At 32.9% G+C, this 25606-nt stretch overlaps 1 protein-coding gene across 5 annotated transcripts; it reads right to left on the bottom strand.

Moving 5' to 3' along the window:
• Window positions 1–117: 117 nt before the first annotated feature.
• On the bottom strand, window positions 118–22997 carry LOC105769341 (ABC transporter C family member 13). 5 transcript variants are annotated; one of them, XM_052630909.1, is made up of 36 exons: window positions 22505–22868; window positions 21984–22024; window positions 21774–21861; window positions 21130–21285; window positions 20879–21010; window positions 19948–20048; window positions 18576–18639; window positions 17241–17492; window positions 16906–16975; window positions 15881–15941; window positions 15054–15141; window positions 13763–13881; window positions 13321–13418; window positions 11998–12064; window positions 11094–11211; window positions 10860–10976; window positions 10670–10750; window positions 10053–10301; window positions 8415–8516; window positions 8253–8320; window positions 7083–7214; window positions 6828–6975; window positions 6100–6380; window positions 5842–5998; window positions 4679–4854; window positions 4486–4597; window positions 4325–4378; window positions 3781–3903; window positions 2817–2915; window positions 2508–2607; window positions 2397–2431; window positions 2162–2323; window positions 1852–2039; window positions 1360–1549; window positions 642–809; window positions 118–431 (listed from the first exon to the last, which is right to left on the bottom strand). In XM_052630909.1, exons 1-36 carry the CDS (start codon window positions 22544–22546, stop codon window positions 351–353), a joined length of 4320 nt encoding a protein of 1439 aa, XP_052486869.1. In that variant the 5' UTR covers window positions 22547–22868; the 3' UTR covers window positions 118–350. The 5 variants fall into 5 exon arrangements, 3 of the variants coding, with proteins under 3 accessions (XP_052486869.1, XP_012445356.1, XP_052486870.1); XM_012589902.2 differs by lacking the exon at window positions 2508–2607 and adding an exon at window positions 2643–2735 and having other exon boundaries at window positions 2397–2507; window positions 22505–22863; XR_008195993.1 differs by lacking the exons at window positions 118–431; window positions 642–809; window positions 1360–1549 and having other exon boundaries at window positions 1889–2039; window positions 2162–2301; window positions 22505–22995.
• Window positions 22998–25606: the final 2609 nt, after the last annotated feature.

The raw sequence follows: 25606 nt of genomic DNA, 5'->3' as shown, positions 1-25606 counted from the left end.
GTTTTGACTCATTTATTGCTGCAGCCTATGTGATTGATTAATCTGATTTGATTTTTAACTATCACAGTTGATTTCGGGTCAGAGTTTCTTGAAAACGAACTTTTTGATATCTACTGATTTCAAAGTGCAAATCATACTACTACTAAAATTTAGAAATGTCAACCCACTTTTGTAACCAAAACCTATCTGTCTTCAACAAAAACATTCGATTGTAGTACTCTCCAATCCAACCTGATGTTACAGAAGATTGAAGAACTAATCTACCAAAACAAGTTGTGCTAGCTGCTTCCAACTGCTTAAAACTTACATTTGGAGTGGTAGTTTTAGTGAGTTTGGAGATCAACCATCTATTACATTGTAGACGCTTTAGCAAAGCTTGAAAATATGGAGTATTCATCTTGTAGAAGAGCATTTGGGTTACCTTCCTCCACCTGTACCATTATCAAATTTGAAACAGTTGTTCAATCATTTGGAAACTTGAAAAGGAGATACTACATTTCTAAAAATATCCAAATATAAAATTGAATCTAATATCGAGTAGAAGCCAGACTATATTTTGTAAGTAATGCTAGAGGGGATCAGGAAGGAAAGAAGGGGGTTTAAATGAATAAAACAATTAAGAAAATAAATAGAAAACGCACCAGAGTTCCTTGATTGAGAACAAATACATTGTCCATATTCAAAACTGTTGAAATACGGTGTGCGATTGTGATCACCGTCATTCCTTGGCATTCTGTGGATATAGTTTTCTGTAGAATTGAAGCTGTCTGCGCATCCACATTTGCAGTGCATTCGTCCAAACAAAGAACCTAAGATTTTCAATATTGTTAGTGCCTTCCAATCTTGGATTTAATTGTGACCACCGATATTATTATTTTAAAAGGGCAATACTAGCATTCTTTCTTTTGGAATATTATGAAGTAAAATAGAATTCTGCAACTCAAGTTCTATCTTTGGGGGAAAAGCCAAGTAAAAACTATTAGCCAACCCAAGCTTGCTTCCCACAGTTATCCAAAGCAGGGTAACACATTGGTTATGCGTAGTGTTTTATGTTTGAATTTAATTTCATAAAATTTGAAACAGAACTTCAATAATAGAAAATTTGATAAAGCATTAATTTATCTTCTTAGAGCTATCATCTCTTTCTTAAAGTTAAATCCTCCAGAAGACAGGAATTCGAAACAGTTGAAAATCTAATTTTCCATGCAAAAGCATTTATAGCCTGACGAAATGAAAACATTTTGACACCAAGCAAGTAGAACCGCACAAAAAAGCTAAGGTATGGTTAGCAACCAGTTTATTAACTAGACTTGGATCAAGTAATTTTATTTAGTATCAGAGCATCATCTTTTAATTTACCTTAGAAGACTTGAGAAGAGCACGTGCAAGGCAAAGGAGCTGCCTTTGCCCAACAGAAAATGACGTCCCAGCTTCCTTTACCTTAGCTTCCAGTCCTCCTGCCACTTCTACTTCCTCCTTAACATGACATTTCTCCAAGACATCCCATATTTTCGCGTCGTTGCTCATCCGGAGAGGATCCAGGTTGTCCCTAGAGATAATAAGGAAGACAGCAACAAAACTAATTAAGTTATAATGCAGTAAAGGTTAAGTACAAGCTGAATGTTATTATTTTTATATGGTGTACTAAGAAGACAGCCAGAGAGAGAAATGATAGCAAGGAGATAACATCAAATGACCTTCACATTTTATACGAGTAGAGATTTGCAGATCCAACCAAGATTTTACGATTATATATTACAAAATCAAGAGAATATGCTGATCAAATGTGCCTTGAAATTATCACAATATATGTCAGGCAAATGATCACAAAATTAGATTGTAGAGGAGTACCTTAATGATGCTTCAAATAAAAATGGGCTCTGGGGTACAACAGCCAAGCGTGCACGAAGATCTCTAACTGGAATATCAACTATGTTCAAGCCATCCACCAAAATCCGTCCTCCGCATATTGGGGTTAGGCGAAAAAGGGAATTCAAAACACTAGATTTTCCAGCACCAGTTCTTCCAACAATTCCAACCTGAGAATAATTTTGTTTTATTTTAAAGGAGAAAAAACACCTTCAGGGAAATCTATCCAATCTGAGGACTTCTGGTCATAGATTGATCAAGTTGCAACAAACAAACTGCAAATCGCTTTAACCTGTGTTCCTCCTGCTATGGTGAAGGTGATATCATTTAGTGCTGCTGGTAAAGATGGGATATATTTCATGGTAACATTCTGAAACTCAACCACTCCTTGAAATGGCCAACTCGAATTTAAATACTGGAATCCACGGAGTTCTTCTTGAGGCACGTCAATATACTAGAAAGAGTATATCAGCATATAACCTGTAAATAGAATATATATGAATGATAAAAGGAAAGAGCTATCTCACCTGAAGAGCTCTCTCCATTGAAACCATTTCTTTTTCTGTTTCAGTAAAACTTGTCAAGAAGCTTCCCAACAAGGAAACAATTGGAGCTGCATATGAAAGGGCTAATCCTACCTGTAGAAGAACATGGGATGCAGATTATCCATTTGGCTCCCAGATACAAGGAAATACCAAAGAGCTTCAACGATTTCCTTTTATTCCTAAAATGAGTAGCCTACAAGTTCAATTTGAAGAAATTCAGGAATATACCAGCCCTGGGGTACCAAAACTAATTGGTAAACTTCCATGAGATCCAATGATAGCCATCACAGCAATAAATGATATTATGGATGCAGCTAATAACTGTTCAACACGAAAAAACAATACTGATTACAAGCATAACTTCAGAATATAACTTTCACTGCATAAAGTTTTAGAATATACCTGAAGGCGCAGGGAAAGCCACAAACTTGCTATTAACTCTGAATATGAAGTTCTCTGATACTGTGCTACAAGCTCAGTGAATCTAGCCAAGAAATAATCCTGTTCAGATCCCAGTCATAACCGTCAATAATGTTCTTTTCCTCTCAAATTATTTATGCTTTTCATGCCATCTATTCATTCTCTTTGCCAAACTGTATATACAGTCAAGGTTCAGTCCCCAAAAAGTATAGGGAAGTCTGATGAACAAGGGGACTGAGAAATTCAATGTGTTAACAACTTAAAGCTAAAATCAAGACGCATATTTCAGGAAAACAAATTAAGTTTGGGGATGGTTAGAGCATATGTAGTAACTGAGGCTAGAATGGACGTCAAACTGCATACAGTACTTTGCCCTTGGACATTGGCTCATTATATCAGTCCTTCTATGCAGCTTCCATGATTAAATAGCAGAGTAATTATGAGCTCTCTAGCTGCTTTTTAAACAAACTAGAGGGCTTACACCTTCAGTTCATCTTAACGTTTCAACATTGAAACCCAAGTCACAAAGTACTTCAATGTATAGGGGTGACAGCTCAGTGTTCCTTTTTAAGACAAGCACTGTTAATTATTATGATTTTTCTTAAAATAATTCGAGATTCCATAACTAAAATGATTTGGAAATGGATAGAACTCTTACAAAAGGCAAGAATTCCAATTTTTGCCCTATGCAGGTTAAAGCCTCACAACTCTCTGTAAATAAACAGCAGAATTGATGACTGTTATATCATATATGACATACATTGAAAAGGTTGAACTCCTTTCTATAGGAAAGAACAACAGCTAATACAATCTCTAAAATAATCAACACAAAATGAATTCAGAATCTGACTCTCATGTTCTTTAGAACAGTTGAGCTTTTCTCCTATGACCTATGAACATCTAAAGGAACTAATAAACAAGGGATTACTAAAATCTGAAAATCTACCTCAGAATTGAAAGCTCGTATAGTTGATGATCCATCGAGTGTCTCCGTGAAGGATGCATAAATTGGAGAGCGTGAGACACTGTCCAACCTTCGCAGTTCTCTAGATGTCGACCTGTAGAAGAACTACAAAACTTTTGACTGAATAAAGAGAACCTAAATATACAACCTCTGCAAACTTAAAATGAGCTTATTGTTAATCAACAGGTTCTACTCAGCTCTACCTCATTTCAAAGTCATTTTTCTTTTTTTAGTCTTGTATAAATTAGAATAGATATACTCAGTTCTGGAACCAAGGGTTTCACATCCACCTTAATACTTACAATTGTCCGATAATTTCTATATCTTTAGCTCCATTTCTTCCTGTTTTCAGCCATTTTGCTTCTTGAAATTTGAAATTTTCATTTATTCCCCACTATTCTCAATTCAAACAAGTTTGCATTTATGCATCTACTCAGATATACAGATACACCTCCTTAAGTTCTGTAAGAATGGATAAACCATAAATATGTTCTAAAGAATGGACATGACAAAGTCAAGCAAATACCTGCAGCTTGCTATAGATGTACCAAAAAGGAAATAGTAGAAGCAAGAAGAAGACCTACAAAATTTACGTAAATTGTTTCCATCAAAATTTCATCACTAGGGCTATTTAATTTATTGAAATCTGGAAGACTATAGAATCGAAGTAATGGATGTCCAAAATACCTGAACATAGGACAAAACTACTGCTATTCCTAACAGTCCCACAAAATTAGCCAGGAGAATGTTGAGGATGAATGGGAGAGAATCATCAATTGTATAGAGATCCGATGAGAACCTATATGGTAAACCAAATAAGTTTTATATCTGCTAATACATCTTAAACTTACATGATCTCCAGTAGGCATCTCAGTCTAACCTGTTAAGTATTCGTCCACCTGGTGTTTGATCAAAGAACTGGGCAGGTGCATTAATAACCTTATTAAGCAGTGTATTATGCACCTGAACTGCAGCTTTTAGACCGCCAAATGCAAATGAGAAAGCCCTCACCAAGGTCAGAGAAGAATTAATGATGCAGAAGATGCAAAGTACCAGCTGTACCACCATTTAATAAGTCAATCAGAAAACAGAAGAAGCCTATAAATGACTGGTACCCTTCTCTCTATACCACCTCACACCCTCACTTCTTTCCCTTTCTTTTCTGGTTGCTTTATATTCTCCCTAATGCAGAACTACCATAACATGGCTATATCTGAAAGGTGCATATATCACTTATTATGAGCTGAATGAGAGACTTAGACCCCTCAAGTGGAAAAGTAACAAATACAACCATATAGAATTTGTAGGATGAAAATCCAATAGTAGTCAGTCAAGAGGGATTATGAAGTAGTTAGATCCAAGGACAGGAGTTTCAATCAAATATCACACCATGAAAAGATTTTGGAGACTAAATGTTCTAATGTTTAGGCTGTTGCCTTTCCAAGTCAACTCAAGTTGGTCTGGGTTGAATTTCGAGAAATTTAAGACAGGCTGCTGGAATTCAGATCAGCATTTGACACTCCTGCTCTGCCAAAGATGGTAATTAGTGAAGTCTTGGATTGGATAAGGTTTTGGTCATTCACTTTTCAAGTTGGTTGTTGAGTTTTGGATAAGTTTTAACAAGCACACTCCTGGTGTCAAATCAGGATTTTATTTAATCAGTGTATAACCTGAACATGCTAATTGTTGGAGAATCCACCTCTAAATCAACTGGGAATAACTGAATTATTTCCGTGGGACAAATTTTTTTTCAAAAAGTGTGCGCGTGTGAATGAGAGACAAAAAGAGACTCCATTACAAGGTTAAAGATAACGTAACATTCTAAAATTATGCTCAAAAGAAAGAAAATGCCATATATGATATAAAGTTTCACCTAAGTTGTGCTCAAAATCACGGCTTACTCATTGTATAATAACACAAAATGAAAAGAACCCATAAATTAAACTATTGACAGTGGAATTATGCAATATTTTACTAGACAAAATTTTTAAAGAGAAAAGTATGCATGGCTATTGCAATTCTCTATGCGGTGATGGGAGCTACCAGATAAAAGGATGTTGAGTGTTTTCCTTGACTGATCCCTGTTGTATCAACCCAATATGATAGCCACAAATCATTTCCATTTCGAGAAGCTTGCATTAAGATTGCAGAAAGCAATATCACAACTGAAATGAACCAACCAGCAAATCCAGCATACTTTCTGAGCAGGAAACAGATTATAAATTGTAAAAATCTAACAATCAAAGACAGAAAATGGAACCTAGCATCACAAATGGTGAGCAGAAAATACAAACAACTTACTTGTAAACAATAAGTTCAACTTTACCCTCTTTCCTCTGCTCAGCTTTAATAATATCTTGTGCTTCCAGTGGGACATCCAAAGTATTATTCTCCAACAGGGGGCTTTGTTTGTCCATGTTGGAGGTATTTGTGCTGTATAATTTACTATGAATATATGATGCATCAAAATCATTAACCGATGCAAACCCCGAATATGCTGAAACTGCCAAGTCAGACGAGTTTCCTACCCACTTCACGTGCCCTCTTTCCATTACAACAATCATGTCAGCAGAAGATATTGCCTGTTAGGGTTGAAAGAATTTATCAGATAGCAAAAGAAAATTTACTCGAATTACGCACTAATTATTTCCTTTATGATCACATTCATTAATATGAATTATCAACCACTACATTCAACATTTAACTTTATTCCAAGAACCAAACTTAGTGAAAGACTAAAAATACAAATACAGCAACAGACAACTCATGCTCCATTTGCACTTCTTTAAAGAGTCTACATATGGAAATTTAACTTAAGTTGAAATAGAAGTTTTCATAGCTAACAATTCTGAGGTAATTACAGACCATCCTAACCTGGCAATCCATATATATGAGTTTCAGGGTAATTAATGACTTTCTAAAGTGTTTAAAAAATGCTTATGTTATGTTAAAATCAATAGACTTATGCCGCTGTCTATGCAAATATATGGCTGATAATCGAGTGAAACCAACAGAAACCACACAATAACCTGGACATTATGAGTACAGAGGATACGAGTCTTATGTTCCACAAGAGGACCAAGAATAGCATTTTGCAAAATCCATTTAGCAACATGTGCATCAACTGCACTAAGGATGTCATCAAGCAAATAAACATCGGAATCCTGATACATGGCCCTGCTTAAAAAGCACAGTGAGCACCGATTATTTGTCAGTATAAATAACAATATTTCATGCTAATCTCTCCAGAAGCTAACATCAACAAGCACGCAAAGATTATGAACCTTGCTAAAGCAAGACGAGCTCTCTGTCCACCTGATAAATTAGTTCCTTTCTCTCCAATATAAGCCAAGTCATGTCCAGCCATCAATGAAATATCAACATCTAGAGCACATGCCTCTAAAACATCTGCGTACCTGATCAATGTATAAAAAAGATATACATGATATACATGAGAAATCTGGTTCTACATGTGTTCTCTCTCATGATATAGCATGCTCAAATGTTAGACGAAAGATTGGCACTCATTTAATCATTTTAGATCACAATAATATATAATCTTAGATGGATTACTTTTACAGTCTCAAACACAAATTTAAGCATCTATAGACACTAGGATCAGTTTACACCAGAATAAAAAATTTCAACCGTTTCGCCCTTTCATATCTGCTTATGTAATTCACATTTTTCTGAATGAACTACTGGATTTGAAACTTTGTTCATGTAAATAGAGCTTCCACTTGCCAAGCTGATTATGAATATCAATCTGTCTCCATTCCATGATAGAATTTAACTATTATGCACACACACATACCATTTAAGTCATTTTTCTAAAATTTGACAGACATGATTTTTGGAAAGTTTAAATAATTCAGTCAATTAGATTGAAGCATTTCAATTTTTTTTTTTTTGGCACTCATCATGTATCTGTTTCATAGTCTTAGTCTGACTAAATTACTTATTATTTATTATGAACCTTAGTTATTATAAATCTGTATATGAATATCACTTCTTACTTGTATATAGTTGATGAATATAGCATAACAGTGAGCTCATTCTTAAGAAAAACTATGTTACCAATTTTCATAGATGGTATCAAAGCTAGTGCAATTTGATTACAGTAATTGTTTTTGTTTCTGGTTCTACTTTGTTATTTATGCCAAAAAATAGTATTTCCTGCAAGCTTTTATGCTGATTTAAAAAAAGAAAAAAAAGAAAAAAGATCACAGACTTATTCCTCATTTCACCTAACCACTGACAACTTGTGTCTACCTGCAACTTTTCCATACTTTTCTTACATCAATCATATTTCGTCATTTCAACCCTCTGCTACTTCTACCTTAAAAAAAGGGCAAAAATCAAATTTACCAATTCCAATCTTATCCAAAGTTCTTTAGTTCAGTGGACTAGATCAAAGCATTTTGGTTTTTCTAATTCTCTCAATAGGATGATACCTTTGGGAATCTAGATTCTTTCCAAACAATATATTGTCACGTGTTGTTCCAGATAAGATCCATGGAACCTACAATATCAAAAAATGCAACTATAAGAACATATTATAAAGTATAGGAACCTGAAGAACCTAGTGAATATACTACTTTTAACATTGTCAATACCTGTGGTGCATATGCAACAGAGCCACTTGAATATATTGATCCAAAAACAAGCCTCATTTCTCCCAATATAGAATTTAACAATGATGATTTGCCTGAACCAACCTGAACATAGCATATTACCAGTGATGTGGATGTAGGAAACACTGGATCCTCCAAATACAGTTATACTAGTGCAGATCTATAATTGTATCAACTACTAGGTTCCATTTCATTTTTCTCCCACGCAAGCAGCAAGTAAAAGAAAAAATATCTACAACTAAATCACTTTTTTTTGTCACTTTTTAACAGAATGAATATGATGCAAAAGAATCTGCAAATGATAACTCTTAATCTCTTCTTGGGACGAAGGATGGAAAGGAGTAAGGATGGAAAATTTGTTAATCTAATGGTTACATTTCAAAATAGGAAAGTGGTTATTAATCTTAACCATTTGATTAACTAATTTTTCATCCTTCATACCAAGCAAAGCCTTACTGATACAATAAAATTAATACATAAACTGTAGATCTCTATATGTTATATCACATAAATTAGTAAAGCAATTGAGTTTCACTAGGAATCAATAAAAATACTAATATATAGTAACACTACTTCAGGAGGCAGAATCAGGACTAGCATGATCTCATTCTATCAACAAGTTTTAAGCCAGAAAGTCATAAGTTGAATATTATGAACATAATGGAACATGGAAAGCTCATGCTATCATCCAAAAATGTTAGATAAGATAATTTCTCCCACTAAGGATTTGAACCTAATCTGTGCTTTCCTTGTGGCAGGAAATGTGTGTATCAGTTAGATGATTCTATTTGAAATTTCTTCATAAACCTTTTTTTGCAAAAAAAAAAATAGAACCAAGGTAAAGGATTTCAAATCAAAACAAAAGAAAGAATGAAACAGTTGTCATCACATTATAATGGCCACATGATAGTACACCTAGCAATACTTTGACAGTGCCCTTCTGCATACAAACTTGATATGCAATCCCTTCTCACACTATGAATGGAAAATGCACCTGTATAACATCTCTAAAGAGAAGAAAGAAAAGAAGCAATTATATAGGGGGAGGGAAAGAGAAGAAAAACTAGAGAGCATATGCATGTAATTCTGACCTCCTGTATTTCTATGAAGAGGCATACTCAAGGAAAGACACTATTTTTCTCATATTAAATAAACCTGATAAGTATCTTGTGTCAAAATTAAGAAATTCTACTGTGCAAATATTTTGTAGTATCTTGTGTATTACTTGTGCCTGCTGCTTAGCAGAATAGTGTTGTTCACTATTACCAAGAAATGAAAAGGAACCTCTAGAAATGCAAGAATATGGAGACGCTAAGTAACAAAGAGACATGAATCTGAAAAATGGATAATCAAATTAGCTTCTCCAAAATTTTGCACAATAGATCCCATTTCTTACAAATAGTCTCTTTTTTTTTATGTTAAAACTTTGTACTTTCTTAATGTCCCCTAAATCCACGTTTATAATTTTCCATTGAATGCAGGCATAAGTACCACTTTTGTAGGAAATTACGTTTACTAGTTTGTTCATATCCTTACTATGTCATGAAACATTCAGAAAGAAAAGACGGCACTTTAAAGATAGAGCAGAATAGTAAAATAGCCTCAAGGAATATATTTCACCTCTCCAACTACTGCAACCAAAAGACCCTTTGGGAGACTTAGTGTGACATGATTCAAAACCAAATTCTGATCTTCATTATCGCTTGACCAAGCACAAGATGCATCATGCATAACTACTACCATATCATTGGAGACAAGATCATATTTTTCATTTGAGAAACTTGGTTGAAATTTAGCTTTACGTTCCAGTTCAGGTTTTTGTTCTGAACAACAAAGGAACCTGCTCAACCTTCTGCTAGATATAAAGGCCTGCAGAAAAGCAAGGAAAAATAAGGCATTTTCATTCTTAATAATAACTAGACCTGTCAATTCTTATACACAAACCCGAATACCTAACCCAATTTGCAACAAAAGGTCAACAACCCAAACATGCCCAATCCAAACCCGTAAACAACCCAAACAAGTAGCCTAAAATGACCTGACTAGGAAACCCAACCAGGAAGTCGAAATACCGAACCCAAAATAACCTGAAAATTTTAAAACCTGAATTGATCCAAGTCAGATTGACCCGATCCAAAACCCACACAGAACACCCAATTGACAGGTTTAACAATAACTGCTACTAAGTATGAGTAGCTGTTCTAAGCTCATTTTAGATCATGTACAAGGGAACTCACATCAATAAGTCCATTGATGACCCATGGGAATGAATTGAGAGGAGATATCAAATTATTAAAAAGAGCAAGACATGTGAAAACCTGAAACAATGATTCATAGAAATTTTAGCTTCATATTATTCTTTAGATAACATTTGAAACCAAAATGGAAATAAACAAGGAATTATGCACAGAAATATAGCCTAAATACCATTGCAGCATCAAGCTGATGTCCCATCAATGTAAAGAGTCCAAATGTGCATAAAGAGAAAAGAGTTGGTGTTGTAGCCCAAAAGAATACACACCAGGCATCCAAGTACTTCCGTGTCTAAAATTCAAAAAGTAATTAAAATCAAAACCTATCCACCTACTGTAAGAAAACAGAATCAGTAATGTTAATTATATTAATCTAAAAATGCCCAAGAATAAAAGCATGGCATCATACAGCCAAGTGTTTCACTTCCAAAGATCTTGTATCCATCAACCAACTAGAGAAAAGGCTCTCCCAGCTATACATCTTTAAAGTGCGAATGTGAGCCAAAAGTTCCCCTGTCCTCCTAATCCTGCCAAAGAACATTTGGAAATAAACCATTTCTACAATTAGTACCATTCATGAACTTCTGGTGTCACTATAATTGTTACTCTTCAATCATCATCAGCATAATGATAATCCTTTATTGTCCAAATGTGAAATGCTTTATTGTCCACAAGCAAACAATAAGAACTTTGAAATGCTTTTATCACTAGAACCATTCATCTCACGTGATGCAGCAGTTTGACTATCTCAGTGCATTAGTTAACAGCTTGTTAACAACCTCTGTTTTATGGCCAACCACAGAACGAAGTTCTGCCTAGATATTTCAAGCTTAAGCCAAAGTGCCAAACAAGCTTAAACCATGTCATCTTGCTAACCTTTGTTTAAACTGCCAAACAAGCAGTTTCGGTTGCAATCTCTTCACCATGAATCTGTACTATTTATTTGCTTGTGAAATTTGTTCTGTTTTCTGTTTTGATCTGAAAGTAACCTTAATACAGTTTTCTCATACATCAGTAACATTAGCCTTTTGTCGCTCAACCAACTTTAATAATTGCATTTGCGTATCCATCCATTTAATCAACTAGGGCCCGCTTGATAGTTAGCAGTCAGACCAGAAGGTATTTCTGTAATCACCAAGCTCAAATTTTTTGCTTTTAATATTTTCCTCCAACCCAAGTAGCATCATTTGTGGAATTTAACCCCTGTAAACTTCTTGGTTTTTTTATCTTCATCGGGAAAATGGTTTAGACAGGCTCAATGTTTTGGCAAACTTCATTGTGCTATAATAATTTATGTAAAAAGGTGAACATACCTCTCATCCTTTTGCTTCATCATTTTCTCAGTGGCACTGGCAATCAATTCAGAGATCCATTTATTTACTGCAGATATAAAATTTCAACAATAAGAATTAAGTGCCAAATCATTTGAGAAAATCTTCAATAAGGAATGTACAGTAATTAGGCAGTTCCACAGTTAGATTACTCTAGGCTGATCTGTAGAGTATTTATCTGCACCATATTATACTAAAATGATCTTTTCTAGAGAGACTTTCAACTAGAATCATGGTGATATATCTGAAAGCAAAGTTTTACAATAACAGTCATTACCAACATAGATAACACCATATTTCACATTATACGCAAACTAAACTTATTTAAGAAATAAACTCTCATGATTTATTGCAATTAGTGGCCACTCTTCTGAAAATGAAATTTACTATAGAAATTTGTATTTTAGATTTAAAACTAGGATCAGAAAATGAAATATTAAAGAGTATTTCTTCAAAGAGTGCAACATTCCAGTCTCCACCTTATATCACTATTGCTACTTTATTTTATGGCAATCGAAAAATTTTACCAATTCTCTCAAAGAGAGTGATTTCCAAACGATACACATGAACTATTTTGTCTTGCATGCATGAATTCATTTGTGATAACTACTAATTTAATAGATCAGAAACAGGTTTCTGAGATTTAGCAATTTTTAGTTGCTTATTCTACCTCATTCTTGAAAATGTGTTATTTGCAGAAAATGACCTAACTCTCTTTTGTGCTGGATGTATGAGCTTTTAAAATTCATTGTATACATGGATGTTTGAGCTTTTAAACCTTCTGCATTTTTTCCATAGAGATTTTATTATGAATTGTCAAATACATTCGTGAAAATCACAGGTATATACCAAGTAAAACATCCAAAAAAGGAAAAAAGCTCTACCCGTCAAGAAGCATCCTATCTTTTCAAAACAAGTTGGCTATCGCTTTGGCAGCAAGTCTTATGCTAGTTTCTTAGTCCTTGGAGGAGGTATGGATACCTTTTAAACTTACTAGTATACGAGAAGGCCAATCTAGTACATTTAGTAGTAGTAAAATCAACCACAATAATATAGAGATTTGTCCATCAAGAAGTAAAAAGGCCATAAAAAGCCAAGAGCCTGTAGGTTTTGTTGATTACCAAGCCCCAAACAAACAGAAAGTTTCATATACTGAATTGACCAGACGCCCCTACGTGGAGGATGAATGGACAAGTATGCTTAAATAGTATAGTAACTACAGAACCAAATAAAGAAAATTGCTAATGTAAGATTAAGAGTTAATTTATACCCAAAAGGAAATCAAATCTTAATTTCTAGCACTACCTGGTATTAGTAAGATGGTTATTGCAAGTCCAGCCGTGAAAGCCAATTTGACTTGTGTATACAGAAGATACAGTGCAACTCCAATTTGTATAGGTAGGCTGAAAAAAATTGTAAGCAAGAGGTCATACAAGAGATCTGCTTTAGATTTAACCTAACATTACAGCACAAGAAGGGGCTTTTTTATTCCTGAAAGAAAAACCAACTATATTTCTAGTAACATGATATAACTATTCATAGTTTGTGTTTAATGATTCTCATTTCATGATTTCAAAACTTTGTGATAATAAAGATAAAAATAGATAATGACACAGTACCGACAGCTTTGATGCTAGGAAAATATCTATGTTTATGTCTTCACCTCTTTCCACAAAGATATCTTACTCTTACTATGCAATTTATAGAACAGCTTGCTTTAGGAGTTATGTGTGATTTAAGAGATTACCTCCACATGTCATGGAAACTGTTGCATAAATTGACAGTTCGATCAGCATCTATAGACATAAATGTTTGAATTTCCCCCTCCGAAAACTTTGATCGTTCTGCTATGCTGACTGATAAACACTGATGAAAGTTTGTGAATGTAAAATCGAAGATAAAACATTGCTCAAATATACAAAGGAATGAAAGGCCCAAATAAATATGACATAGTGTTTCCAGTTATGAACAGAAATATCAATCTCAACAACCAAAGTATAAGGTTACCAAGTAGAAGGGAGAGAGAGGCTAGACCAATAATTTCAAAAAGTGTCTTACAACAATTATCAAAGTAAATACTAAAATTGAAAGGTATAACATCGAAGGGAAAAAAAATCTATAAAAAATCATTATAGCACCAATGAACCATTTCCAACCATTCTACAAGGACTAACTTGCATTCCAAAAGCTAAAACAAAATCAAATTCACTACAGAAACAGAGAAACTGCAAACTAGTTTTAGGTTCACTGTTCGTTGGAGTATGAATCTGGAACATAAAACTACACTTCTGCTCTTACTCAATCTGTCACATCCTAATTAATCCTACCTTCATTCTCTGTATCAAGGAATATGGCTAGTTCTAGTCATTTCCTGGCATCCATATTCATTAAACCACCCTCAGTGTTAGTTTTGTATAGAAAGCATTCAACTGCAGACAGCACATCTGATGCTTATGACTGACCTCTCCATTCTAATCAATCTCTTTTCTCACCATAGAATATATAATTTAGATTATCATGATAGATAATTTTCTTGAGCGTTGCAACAGCCAGAAAGACTTTGATGTAAAAGATGCCAGCATGTATTATATGACCATTTTAATAAACTCGTTTCTATTGGTGAAAAAGGTAATAACCATGTCTTCCTTTTCAATATATGTGCAAAAGTAGCTACACTTAATACAAAAAATGTTCTGATCCATTTAATCCTGAGAGTGCTAGCCTTCATTTTACATAATATTGCATGACAACTTGCATGCATAATAAAGAACTGGAGTGATCATTTTTTTCATTTTGTTGGATATAGTAGTTGAAATAAATTCCCAACTTCCTCAGATTATCATGAAATTTCTCAAAAACTGTGCAAATGCATCTCTTATCACTGGAATCATTAATACAAGCAAAGGACAGAATTCTTGTTTCCATCCCGGATATTGAGACAGACACCAGCAAATTTGAAAGAATATAAAAGCAAAATGCATCTTTTAGTTAACTTTTGAAAATTCACATTAGGAAATTTTGAAATAACTAGTACATACCTTATGATAGATAACAGTCATGATACTAGATCGTAACTTTAGCTTCAGCTTTGAAAGATGAAAAGTATACTGTGTATCAGAAAAGGATCTGCATGATTGGGGTAAGTATTTATTAATTATTACATTTAAGCAACAAAAAATTAGCCAGGCATCATTCTTTAAGACAAAAGAATTGATCATAGGGGGCAAAGGGGAAAAAAAGCTGTTATAAGAAAGGAATCTTAAGAGAGATAAGAGGAAAAGAAAGCATTTCTAGATTTATATATTTCACATATTCTCAATTCAAGGATTTCACAAGAATTCTGAACATCATTATAAACACATACATTAAACCATATGATATTTTACTACATTTCAAGTACTAATTTGGATATTATCTTTCATGCCTAAACCCTGTTCCATGTTAGCATGCCAGTGTAGCAAGTCGGCAACCCATTAATGGTTTGCTGTAAACTTTCCGTTTCCTGATGAATGATGTAACCATTATTGTGTTTCTAATAAGTATGTAGATAAAAGATAAGTTAAAGGCTTAAGAGAAATTAAAATATGGTGAAAACAAAATTAATCCTCATGTTGTCTGTTTACAAGTGGTCCAGAATGAATAGAAAAACAAGAATCCAGCACATATAACCGATATAGTTTTACTTGAATCGATCCAAACTAAATATATACCCAAGGGCCCAAAAATGCTAAACATATTTTTCCTACTTTAGGACACATTTTAGTTGCAAAATCGAAGCAGACCAATACAAGGAAACACAAACATAGAGAGAAAATAAGTACAAAAATGTATAAAATCATCATTGATTATTTAGCAAAAAGCTCACTTGACAACTGATACTAGGCCTAACGATATTGCAAGAACATAGCCATCCAAATTTCCAGAACCTGACAAAAGAAAAACAAGTCGCATAAGCAAGGTCAACATAAGTATATTTCCAATTAAAACTTCATTATAATTTAATTATCATGAAGCCCTAGTTAGTTACAAACAGTTTTCAAGGAAAAGTCATGTTGTCTTCATGGAAAGACTATAAACTTAACAGAAAGAGAGAAACTTAGCTTAACTGAATTCATAAATTCGGCAAGAGATATTTCAAATTACAGAATATGCATATAACAAAAATACTGACTTGTGATCTAAAGCAACATGACATATCATTATGGTTGCATAAGAAAAGATAGAGATAACACCAGATATCCAAGAGATCAACAGAACATGGTCTCATTGATGTATGAAACAATGACCGCTATGTCAAATCATACGTTAGAATAAAGGCTAACTTTTCGAACAGACAAAAAAAATTAACTAGAAAGTATTATCCCCCCTCCTTTACTTACCCTTCATTCCCCACAATCCAATCAAACCCTGGGTAATGACAAAGATGGTTTCCTTGAGAGGTGATCAGGAACAGTTCTTTAAAACAGCAGAAACTGGTAGGAACCTCAAATCCTAGTATCCTAAGAATCCTTTTATGGAGCTCTCTTTATCATCTCATGTGGGACAGATGCGGGAACTAACAAAAAGCCGAACAGTAATATGACCCAACTCATTGAAGGCTTGAACTCATACAACAAAACTATGAATCTTACTAAGTAGAACCAAAAACAGTACCAAGCACTCAGTCACAGATTACAGAATAAGTTGCATAAGATAATAACAGTTGCAATTTAGATGTTTTATCACATTCACTAATATAGTATTTGGTTTAATTGTATCCTAGTGGAATACAGAAAAAGTAATTAATCATTCCAAAGTATAGAGAAATATTTAAAAATGAAATAAGTGATGCAACAAAACTAGGGAGGTGGTGACCACTGACATCTTTCCAAGAATTAGAACTATGCAAACCTTGTTGAAGAAACCGAATTAGCTTATTCAGAAGCAGTGGTCCAGCAAAACCAATGAAATCATTAAAAACCTGCAAAAAGCAGAATTATACATGTGGTAGGAAAAACTTAAAATTCATATAAAGCAACTTGAAAACTTCAGCCAGGGATCTTTTATTTTCTACAAGTTGAACCCCAGAATTCCACATAAGCGAGTAGACCTCAATTTCTAAAAATGTTTTATATGCATTATGGAACACAAGGTTTCATCAACATACAAGCTTCTATTTTCATTCTTTTATTGAAGCATAAAGAACTTCAAGATGTCCTCTCAAGCACTGCATAGAGTAAGAATACCTTTAATAAACCTAGACGAAGATATGGCCATCCATATGCAGAGAAGATTGCTCTAAATAATGATGCATTTGAGGAAGAATTATTGTGCTGGTGTTGCCAGCAGCTTAATAGTTCTTTGTGACATGTAGAAGGATCCATATCAATCGGCAGCGAAAGTAAATCATCAAAGCCAAGCTGCTTTCCCAAACCAGAATTCATTACAGAAATGATAGATCTGAACACAATATGATCCCAAAAGCCCTGCATTCTTCTCTTTGACAACCAAGTGACATGCAAAATATTAATATTAGTTTAACTACTTCAGACAAATAAAAAAGGAAAACAAGACACATTTTGTACTGAAATACAAAAAAATAAAAATAAACACAATAAGATTTGGCATGGCTATTTCTTGGATAGATACAATGGACAGTAAGCTTATAGACAGCTGCTATATGATGCAAAAGTCAAGGAGGGTCCTCAAAAGCAGGCATGTCAAACAGCTACACATTATTCAAACTAGGTTTATTTTAAGACTAGCATACAAGAGAGTAATTTACACTATAATGAAGCTGGAGATACACCAGTTATAAAGATCTCTTTACAATTGTCCATGTGCACTCATCATGCTAAACAGAGTATCATTATTTTCAGCATATGGACTGAGTACATATTCATCAAAATTAATGTGAATTTTTAAATATATATTGTAAAATGGATTTCAAAACTGTAGGGGAAAAAAGGGAACTGGTATTTACTTTAAACAGAATGGGAACTTCAGAGTTCAGACTTAGAATCAGCTTACATGAAACTCAAGAAAACCTTAAATCACCAAGGAAAAGGTAGGATTTTAGGAGTATATAATGTAGATTGCATTGAGATGCTTACAAAAAAAGTACTGGAAATAATACCCAAGTATCCTATTTATATTTAGATGCATCCTTCACACTTCCTAAAAATTTTTAGAACACAATCATACTTCCAAACACAACAGATGGATAACGGTAGAGAGGCTCAACATCAATATCAAGCCAATGCAAAGTATAAACCTAATCAATGTGGGATAACACCATAGAAAAATTGCTTTTATCTAGAAGACTTAGTTGATTTGGATATGTAAATTCCAGTTCGGTTATTTCAGGTAGGAGAGGGATGTTTTGGAACAAAGAAAAACTTATGACATTGACAACAAAAGGAGGTGGAGGATTCAAACTCCTTTGGTATAAATTTAAAAAAAAAGGATAATACTACTAAGAGCTCAGTTTTTTAAATTGTTTCTAGAAAAATAAAAATTGTATAAACAATAACTAGGCTGGAAGCATACATGTAAAAGTTGAGAAGATAAGAACTACTTACAGAATCCCTGTGACAACCTTCCTCAATGTCCATCTCAGCACAAAGAAGTGAATCTTCCATTGGGCTGCAGTGTTTGCAGGCAAAGAGTTTAGCCAATAAGTCTAAATAACATAGAGGAAAGATATAAGGCAGTTATATTCAACAAAGCTCCTATAGCCTTAAATTCAGCTGTCAAGTGAGACTTCAGTATGAACAAGTTCATCAAGCGATTCTCAAAATGTTAGATATGGAATATGGGATATCTAATGAAATGGAATGGAACATTTGGCAAAGTGGTCCGTGGAAAAATAAATTTTTGTTTAGATACCTATTTCTTCATGCAGAAAATGAATAAAGGACTTTATAAGAGATCCAAAGTCATAGAAAAAGGACACCATGCAATGGTGAGAACCTTTTCAATTTGATTTGTATTACACAAGTTACAACCGTAAGACAAGAATTACATACTACAAAGGGAGAATGAAAGTTATGCAATGCATGTGATGATCATGTTGAGTCACTTACATTTGGTCCGGAAAAAGAAAAAGAAAATAAAGAAGAATAAACTAACACAAGAATGTGTGACAAAGTGATAATGTCACGGGTCAAAGTGACAATAGAGCCAAGTTGTTATTGAATCTATTGCACATCATGATCTTTTTGTAATGTGTTTATATGTTGTAATTAAATTAATCACTTTCCCACATGAAGCATAATAATTTAAACATTTTCACACTTCACATGTCCTCACAATTCCTCGATAATAATTCTTTTTTGTATTTATCCTTTACCATACCATCTCCCACCTCTTATTTTCTATGGTAGCTATGATTGAAAAGGCACCTCAGAAAGTTTTTAAGTACACCAAATATTAGACTAATCCTAGAACTTTTATCTTATTTAGTTATGGATCCAGTCAAGATAGAGAGAGGTTGAGGCACTAACTTAGTTGGTAAATCCCCAAGGAATTGTACCAAGGACCTCATACGCCTTCATTAAGGATCAAAATGGGGTCGAGAGGATTAAACCATTGTCTCCTCCAGCCTTGGGGAAAACAAGTATTAATGAAGAAATGTAATAAGCATTACAAGATCAGACAGAGTCGATAGGATAACCTATTAATTGTTGAATGAAATTCCTGCTGCTAGCCTCATACAACACATAACAAGAATAAGAAAAGATATAGTGTATTCAAGAAGCTTTTCTCTGTTTTACTTTCTTTTAGGTGGAAGGAGAGAGAAAGCTGTCTAATTGTGCATTTTAGAGAGAAAGTCTCAAGATGAGATTATATCAAGCAGCATATTCAAGTAATTTAATTATCTAAACTTAAGATACACCACAGAAAACAGTAACATGTAACCTGTGGTACGATCAACATAATTGAAAATTATACCTGCTATTGGCGGATGCCTGTTTTATCCGGATACAGTTAATAGATATGCAAAACATAATATCCAAAAATAAAGCAGAGCTTTCTTTAAGACAATCTAAAACCTGTCAAGAAAGATATATAAATAATTATGAGTTGGTTCGCTGAAAATTCAATACCAATTTTCTAAAACTTGCAGTGCCTATGTTGAGTGATTAACTCTATTAAGAATTATATTAAGTACATAAAACAACATAAGAAATTATAATATTGCCTCAAATGGAGCAAGACAAAACCTTTAACTTGTAGTTGCCTTAAAAAAAATTAAAAAAAAAAAAAAGGATGAATGAAACACGCTATTGTGACTGATCAGCAGTACGTAATTGCATGATGCATTCCACGTTTGAAAAGATGATTTGGTATGGAAGAAGAAAAGGTTGATCTAAAGATCTTTTCACAAGATCATTAACTACACAGTTTAGACTAGTTTTAAACTGCAGGTTGAACTGGAAACTAAAACCAAATGGCTTAAATATTCTTTTCCAATAATATATGTAATATTCATATCCATGAACACTTTCAGAAACGGGCACCACCAATGATACTTGTGAAGGACAATCATTTGGGCTATTGACTTATTACAGGAAGAAGTATGAACTCCCAAAGTTTACTCTTGTTCACCACAATGAAGACAATGGAGGCAAATATTACAAAATGAAATTGCAGGGAGTAAGATGTTAATTAAATAAAATGGTTTTAGCATCTCAACATTGTGAAAGAAATGATTGTTTCTTTTAGTCCTCAATAATATGTTTATGTCTTTTATCCGACTATTTTAGATGGCTTTGTACCATAAAAACATCAATTCAGAATGGCAAGATCCATAGCACAATAAATTATATAGAAGCATCCAATACATTGAAAGAGAACTCTAAAAAGAAAAACAAAGTAATACCTCCATTGAAGAGAATGCCTTCTGCAGATGAGGGATTCCAAACAGAGGTTTTATAGTCCACCATATACAGAGGACCATATCACAAAATATGTGTTGAAAACAGGCACACCTCAAGGAGAATACAATAGTTGCCTAAATATATTTGAACCAGACAAACAATATTAAGATACCAAAATAAAGTTTTATAAGTAAAAAAAATTGCTTAAAGTTTTCAGCAAGAAAGCCAATGACTTGAAGATAGGAAATCTTACCCAGACCATGAAATGCGAAAATCTGAAAAGCAACTCATGATATAAGACAAAATCTCCATGAAGCTTTTTCTTCACAAGCAAAATGGCATCCACACATGATAAACATGCTCCAATGACTGCTATAGAATGTAGAAGTGCCTTCTCTGAAAAATTTACCTAAAAGAAATATAAACACACACATAATTTTTGAAGCATTAGTAAATTGCTTGGGTTGGATTATTAAAAGCAATACATTGCTACTCGAATTCAAAACTAAATAAAAAAGGAGAGAGAGAGAGAGAAAATTGAAGGAAATGGGGGAAGAGGAGGACATGCAGAAGATTACTTGCTTAGTTTGATACATAACAATAAATAAGAAGGATTAGAACTTAAAACCAGAGCAGCAGCTGATGCATAAACCATATATTTTGAAAAAAAAAAAAGAAATAGAAATAAGTAAATACATATCCACCAAGACCGCAATAGTGCAAGTGACCAGGGTTCATTCTTCCAACTTGTAAATTGTAATATGTCCCCCCCAAAAAAAAGCAAATATATTTCCATTCAGGAGGCATGGCATAAGCCAAGAACAAATAGAAATTTCTCATTAGACATTAGTAAGAAGGGAATGAAACGAAAATATTCTTATATAAAGAAGAACTTACCGTCCAGTTTGTTCGGGCCCTTCTTCTCATTATTCCAACTATGCAAATCACGGCAATACTTGCTGCATTTATACCAAAACCCAAGACCGTAAACACGAATAAGGAAAGCCAAACTCATAGAAAGTAGAATCAATCCGTGTCTACTTTTGTGTTAAAATGAAGCTTAAAAATAATTAAATAAATAATTTTTTAAAAATAAGAGAAGGATATAAGTCATCAAAACATTGCGAGAAGCCATTTCCATCCCAAACCTGAATAAGAAAAAGAGTAACGTTAAAGCGATCAAGTATTTATCTTTTAAACATTTAAACTATCATAGACAGAAAGAAGCAAAACTTAAACTAAAGTACAGGGAAAAAAAACTAGAAAAATTAAAATCCAATTGAGTATATCGGCAAACAAAAAGAGGACAAAATGCATACAAAGCTTAAAAACACGTCGCTTTTCGGTTCCTGGGAAAATCCAAGAAAAAACAGTCTCTTAGACTATCACTAAAGTCAAACAACAAAAAAAGATACACTAGTTTCTTTAACTGCATTTTTTTCTGAAGAAACAAACAGAATTTTCAAGTTTCAACCAACGTTGAATAGAAACAGAACCGAAACGCTCTTTCTTCTCCATAAGACCAAGAAAAACTAGTTTTCTTGCCCAAAAATTAAATAATAATAATAATTCCTTTGTCTTTTTTTTTTTTTTTTTTTTTTGTATGAGAAAGGAATCGAAGAACTTACGAAAGGAGAACTACGGCAAAGGAGGAATTTGAGTTGCTTCATTGTGGCTGGCGAGATATAGATTCAGGAGCCACTACTGGAAAATATAACGGCGGTTTTTAAAGAAAAAGTGACATCAAAGGAAGTTACTTAGGGCGGGCTTGTTTCAGCTCTCACACCATGCAATTTTGGTGGGGAAATAAATTGATCTGTTGTTGGGGATTCTCTTTATGGGATGTACAACTGGACTTTCTTCAGTGAGGGAGGCTTACACGTGGCATAGTTCAGTTGAGAAAGAAAGGCATGAGTACATTGCCAATTGAGTAGTCCATGATCAAATTAAAGAAAACAATATTCAATCATTCAGGCAAATTCTAAATTAATAAAATAATGAAAATACAAGTGACATAATATGAAAATCGAGCAATTTCAATACTAGGTTTCGAATATTTTAAAATACAATCTAATATCTTAGATTTTATTTATAAAATAATACAGGCATGAGTATAAGATAAATGCACCTCCAAGTCAAGTCAGTCCATCTCGCATGCGCGGCTCACAATAAAGTCGATACATAAAACAAAAATAAAGATACCAGCTTTATTAAAGGTTTTCTTTTCGGCTTTCTAGTAGGGAAAATAATATCATTTTTCTAACACGTAATATATAGGAGTATTGTGGAATTTATATTATATAGACATATAGATATTAAAATATGTTAACATATAAAACAGAAATACCATCAAACTACTAAATATTAAAAAATAATTTCAAAACTACATATCAACCCACCTAAATTACTGGTTCTTAAAATCTGAATAATATATATATACATATAAAGATCCCTGTAAGTCATATGATCTCCTCAATGTTTTGTCTTCCTCAGCCTCATGCGCTCCACTTTAGTCTGGAAAGAAACCGCTTTGGTTTCCTTTTAGCTGGAAAAAATAAAGCAATTTAAAGGAAAGGATGAAATTTGGATAAAAAAAGAAAGGATACCCACCTCCCTTTGCCTGAAATAAAAGTGGAGTAATCTGTCCGTGTACGCACGTGAATAAATAATAATGCACGTTACAAAAATGAAGTAACGTAAATTTATATCAAATGTATCAAACTTTATATGCCATGAATTATTAAATCATCCAACTTTATATCTATTCTAATTGTTATACCTATACTATAAAGGACCATATTAGTTGAGCCACTATGATTTAAATATTTTATTTTATAATTATAATTTATAAAATTAATCTAATTCTTATTACAATGGTGAAAGATCGTCCGCAAATGACATAGACCTATAAAAGACTCTCTAATCGTTCTTATACAATAATGGACAAACGATCATTATAGATGTCAAGTAAAAAGAAATAAATTCAATCATTTAAAAACAAAAAATACAAGTATAAAAGGAATAAGATAAACTTCGTATTCACTTCAGATCACCTATTTTGTTCCGGATATTATATTTATTACTTTTTTTATTATTTAAATATGTAAGATCTATTTATATGAAAAACTATTAGATAGGTATTTTTTACCAAATCAACAATGGTCTCATGCAATAATAAAACACTATGTAAAAGTTTTTCTCCACGCGATAAAGTTTACCGCAAAATCATATATTACAAGCGCATACAAACAAGCGTTAAGACCATGATAAGGAAGAGTTAAAGGTACACAATAATACTGACGAAGATAAGAAAACAAATAACATTTAGATTTGGTCAAACTCAGATGTAATGGTCAATGCTGGGATTAGAGAAAGTTGAGTAGAAAAGAGAATAAAAATTATTGATACGTGGAAAACTATTCTTACATGGAATTCTATAATTGCATGAGATTATTGCTGATGTGGTAAAAATAGTTTATCTAATAATTTTCATTTATAGATTTGTACTCTTTTCTCCTGATAAATTATTATTTTCTCCAAAAGATATTGTTATGTGCTATTTTGGGTAAATAATTGTAAAGGAAGGAAAGGAAAAGATAGAAAGACTAAGCAAATTAAGGAAATGATATATGTTTTTTTCGTTTAAATAATTGAAATTAATAAATGAAATAAATTATAAAAGTGAAGATTTTTTTGTATTTTGTTTGGTTAAACTATGAAAGTTAAGTAAAAGTTATTTATTATAAATTCTTTAATTATATTAAATTTATAAAATAACTTATCTAAAATGTTAATATGATAAAAAAACAATATTTTGTATCTTAAACGAAACATTACTTTCTTTTCCTAGCCTTTTTTCTGAAATTGGGGTAATTAAAAAGTAACTCAAGAGAAAGTGAAGGCCCTTTACTTTCGCTTACTTGAATAAAAAATTATCCAAACAATAGAGAGAATTGACTTCACTTACTTTCTTTTCCTTATTTTTATTCAATCCAAACATAAGATTAGTTTGTCAAATTTTGTTAATTACTTTTTCTATTTTAAATTTATTATTATCAAATTAAGAAGTATATATTTTCATTATAAATGTGCTAAATTTAAATTTTACTTATAAAATAATTAATTAAAATTTAAATTAATAGAATCTTTTAAAAATTGACTATTCATATAAATTAGTTAGACAAAGAAAATGAAATGCCTGTAGTCTCTCCAGGATTGGGCTTTGTTAAACGGATAAGTCCATCAGGAATGAGGTGGGCTATATATAAACTAGATTTAATGTTTGAATTCCTCTTTAATCACCCAACTAGAGGATAACTTGGAAATTGTAACAATCTAAAATAATATAAGTAGAAGATGAATATATAAATTTACATCATTATGTGCAAACAAAATTAAGAAAACATCAACCATATTTTATTTTAGAAATTAATAGGGAATATTAATATTACTAATAAGAATTGATAATTATTTTGTTTGGTTTATTTTTTGTAAAGTAAAAGTTATTATTGGTGTTCATTAAGTTGAAAAAGGTGATGATCACTTGTGATAGATAGAAAATAGGAGAGAATGACTAAGGAGGAAGGAAAGTAGGAGGAGAGAGAGAGAGGTTGCGCAAGTTTAGGTTATGAGGTAAAGTGTTTTGAGAAAGAGACTATTAACTCTTTATGTGTTGAGGACATATAAAAAACATATAAAAGAGGTCATCTTATCATGTAGTGTCATGCTAC

The sequence above is a fragment of the Gossypium raimondii genome, chromosome 5 (genome assembly GCF_025698545.1).
Source record: "Gossypium raimondii isolate GPD5lz chromosome 5, ASM2569854v1, whole genome shotgun sequence".
In the NCBI taxonomy this organism is placed as follows: Eukaryota; Viridiplantae; Streptophyta; class Magnoliopsida; order Malvales; family Malvaceae; genus Gossypium; species Gossypium raimondii.
Note: the sequence above shows the minus strand (reverse complement) of the source record. Positions and strands in the feature narration are given on the sequence as shown.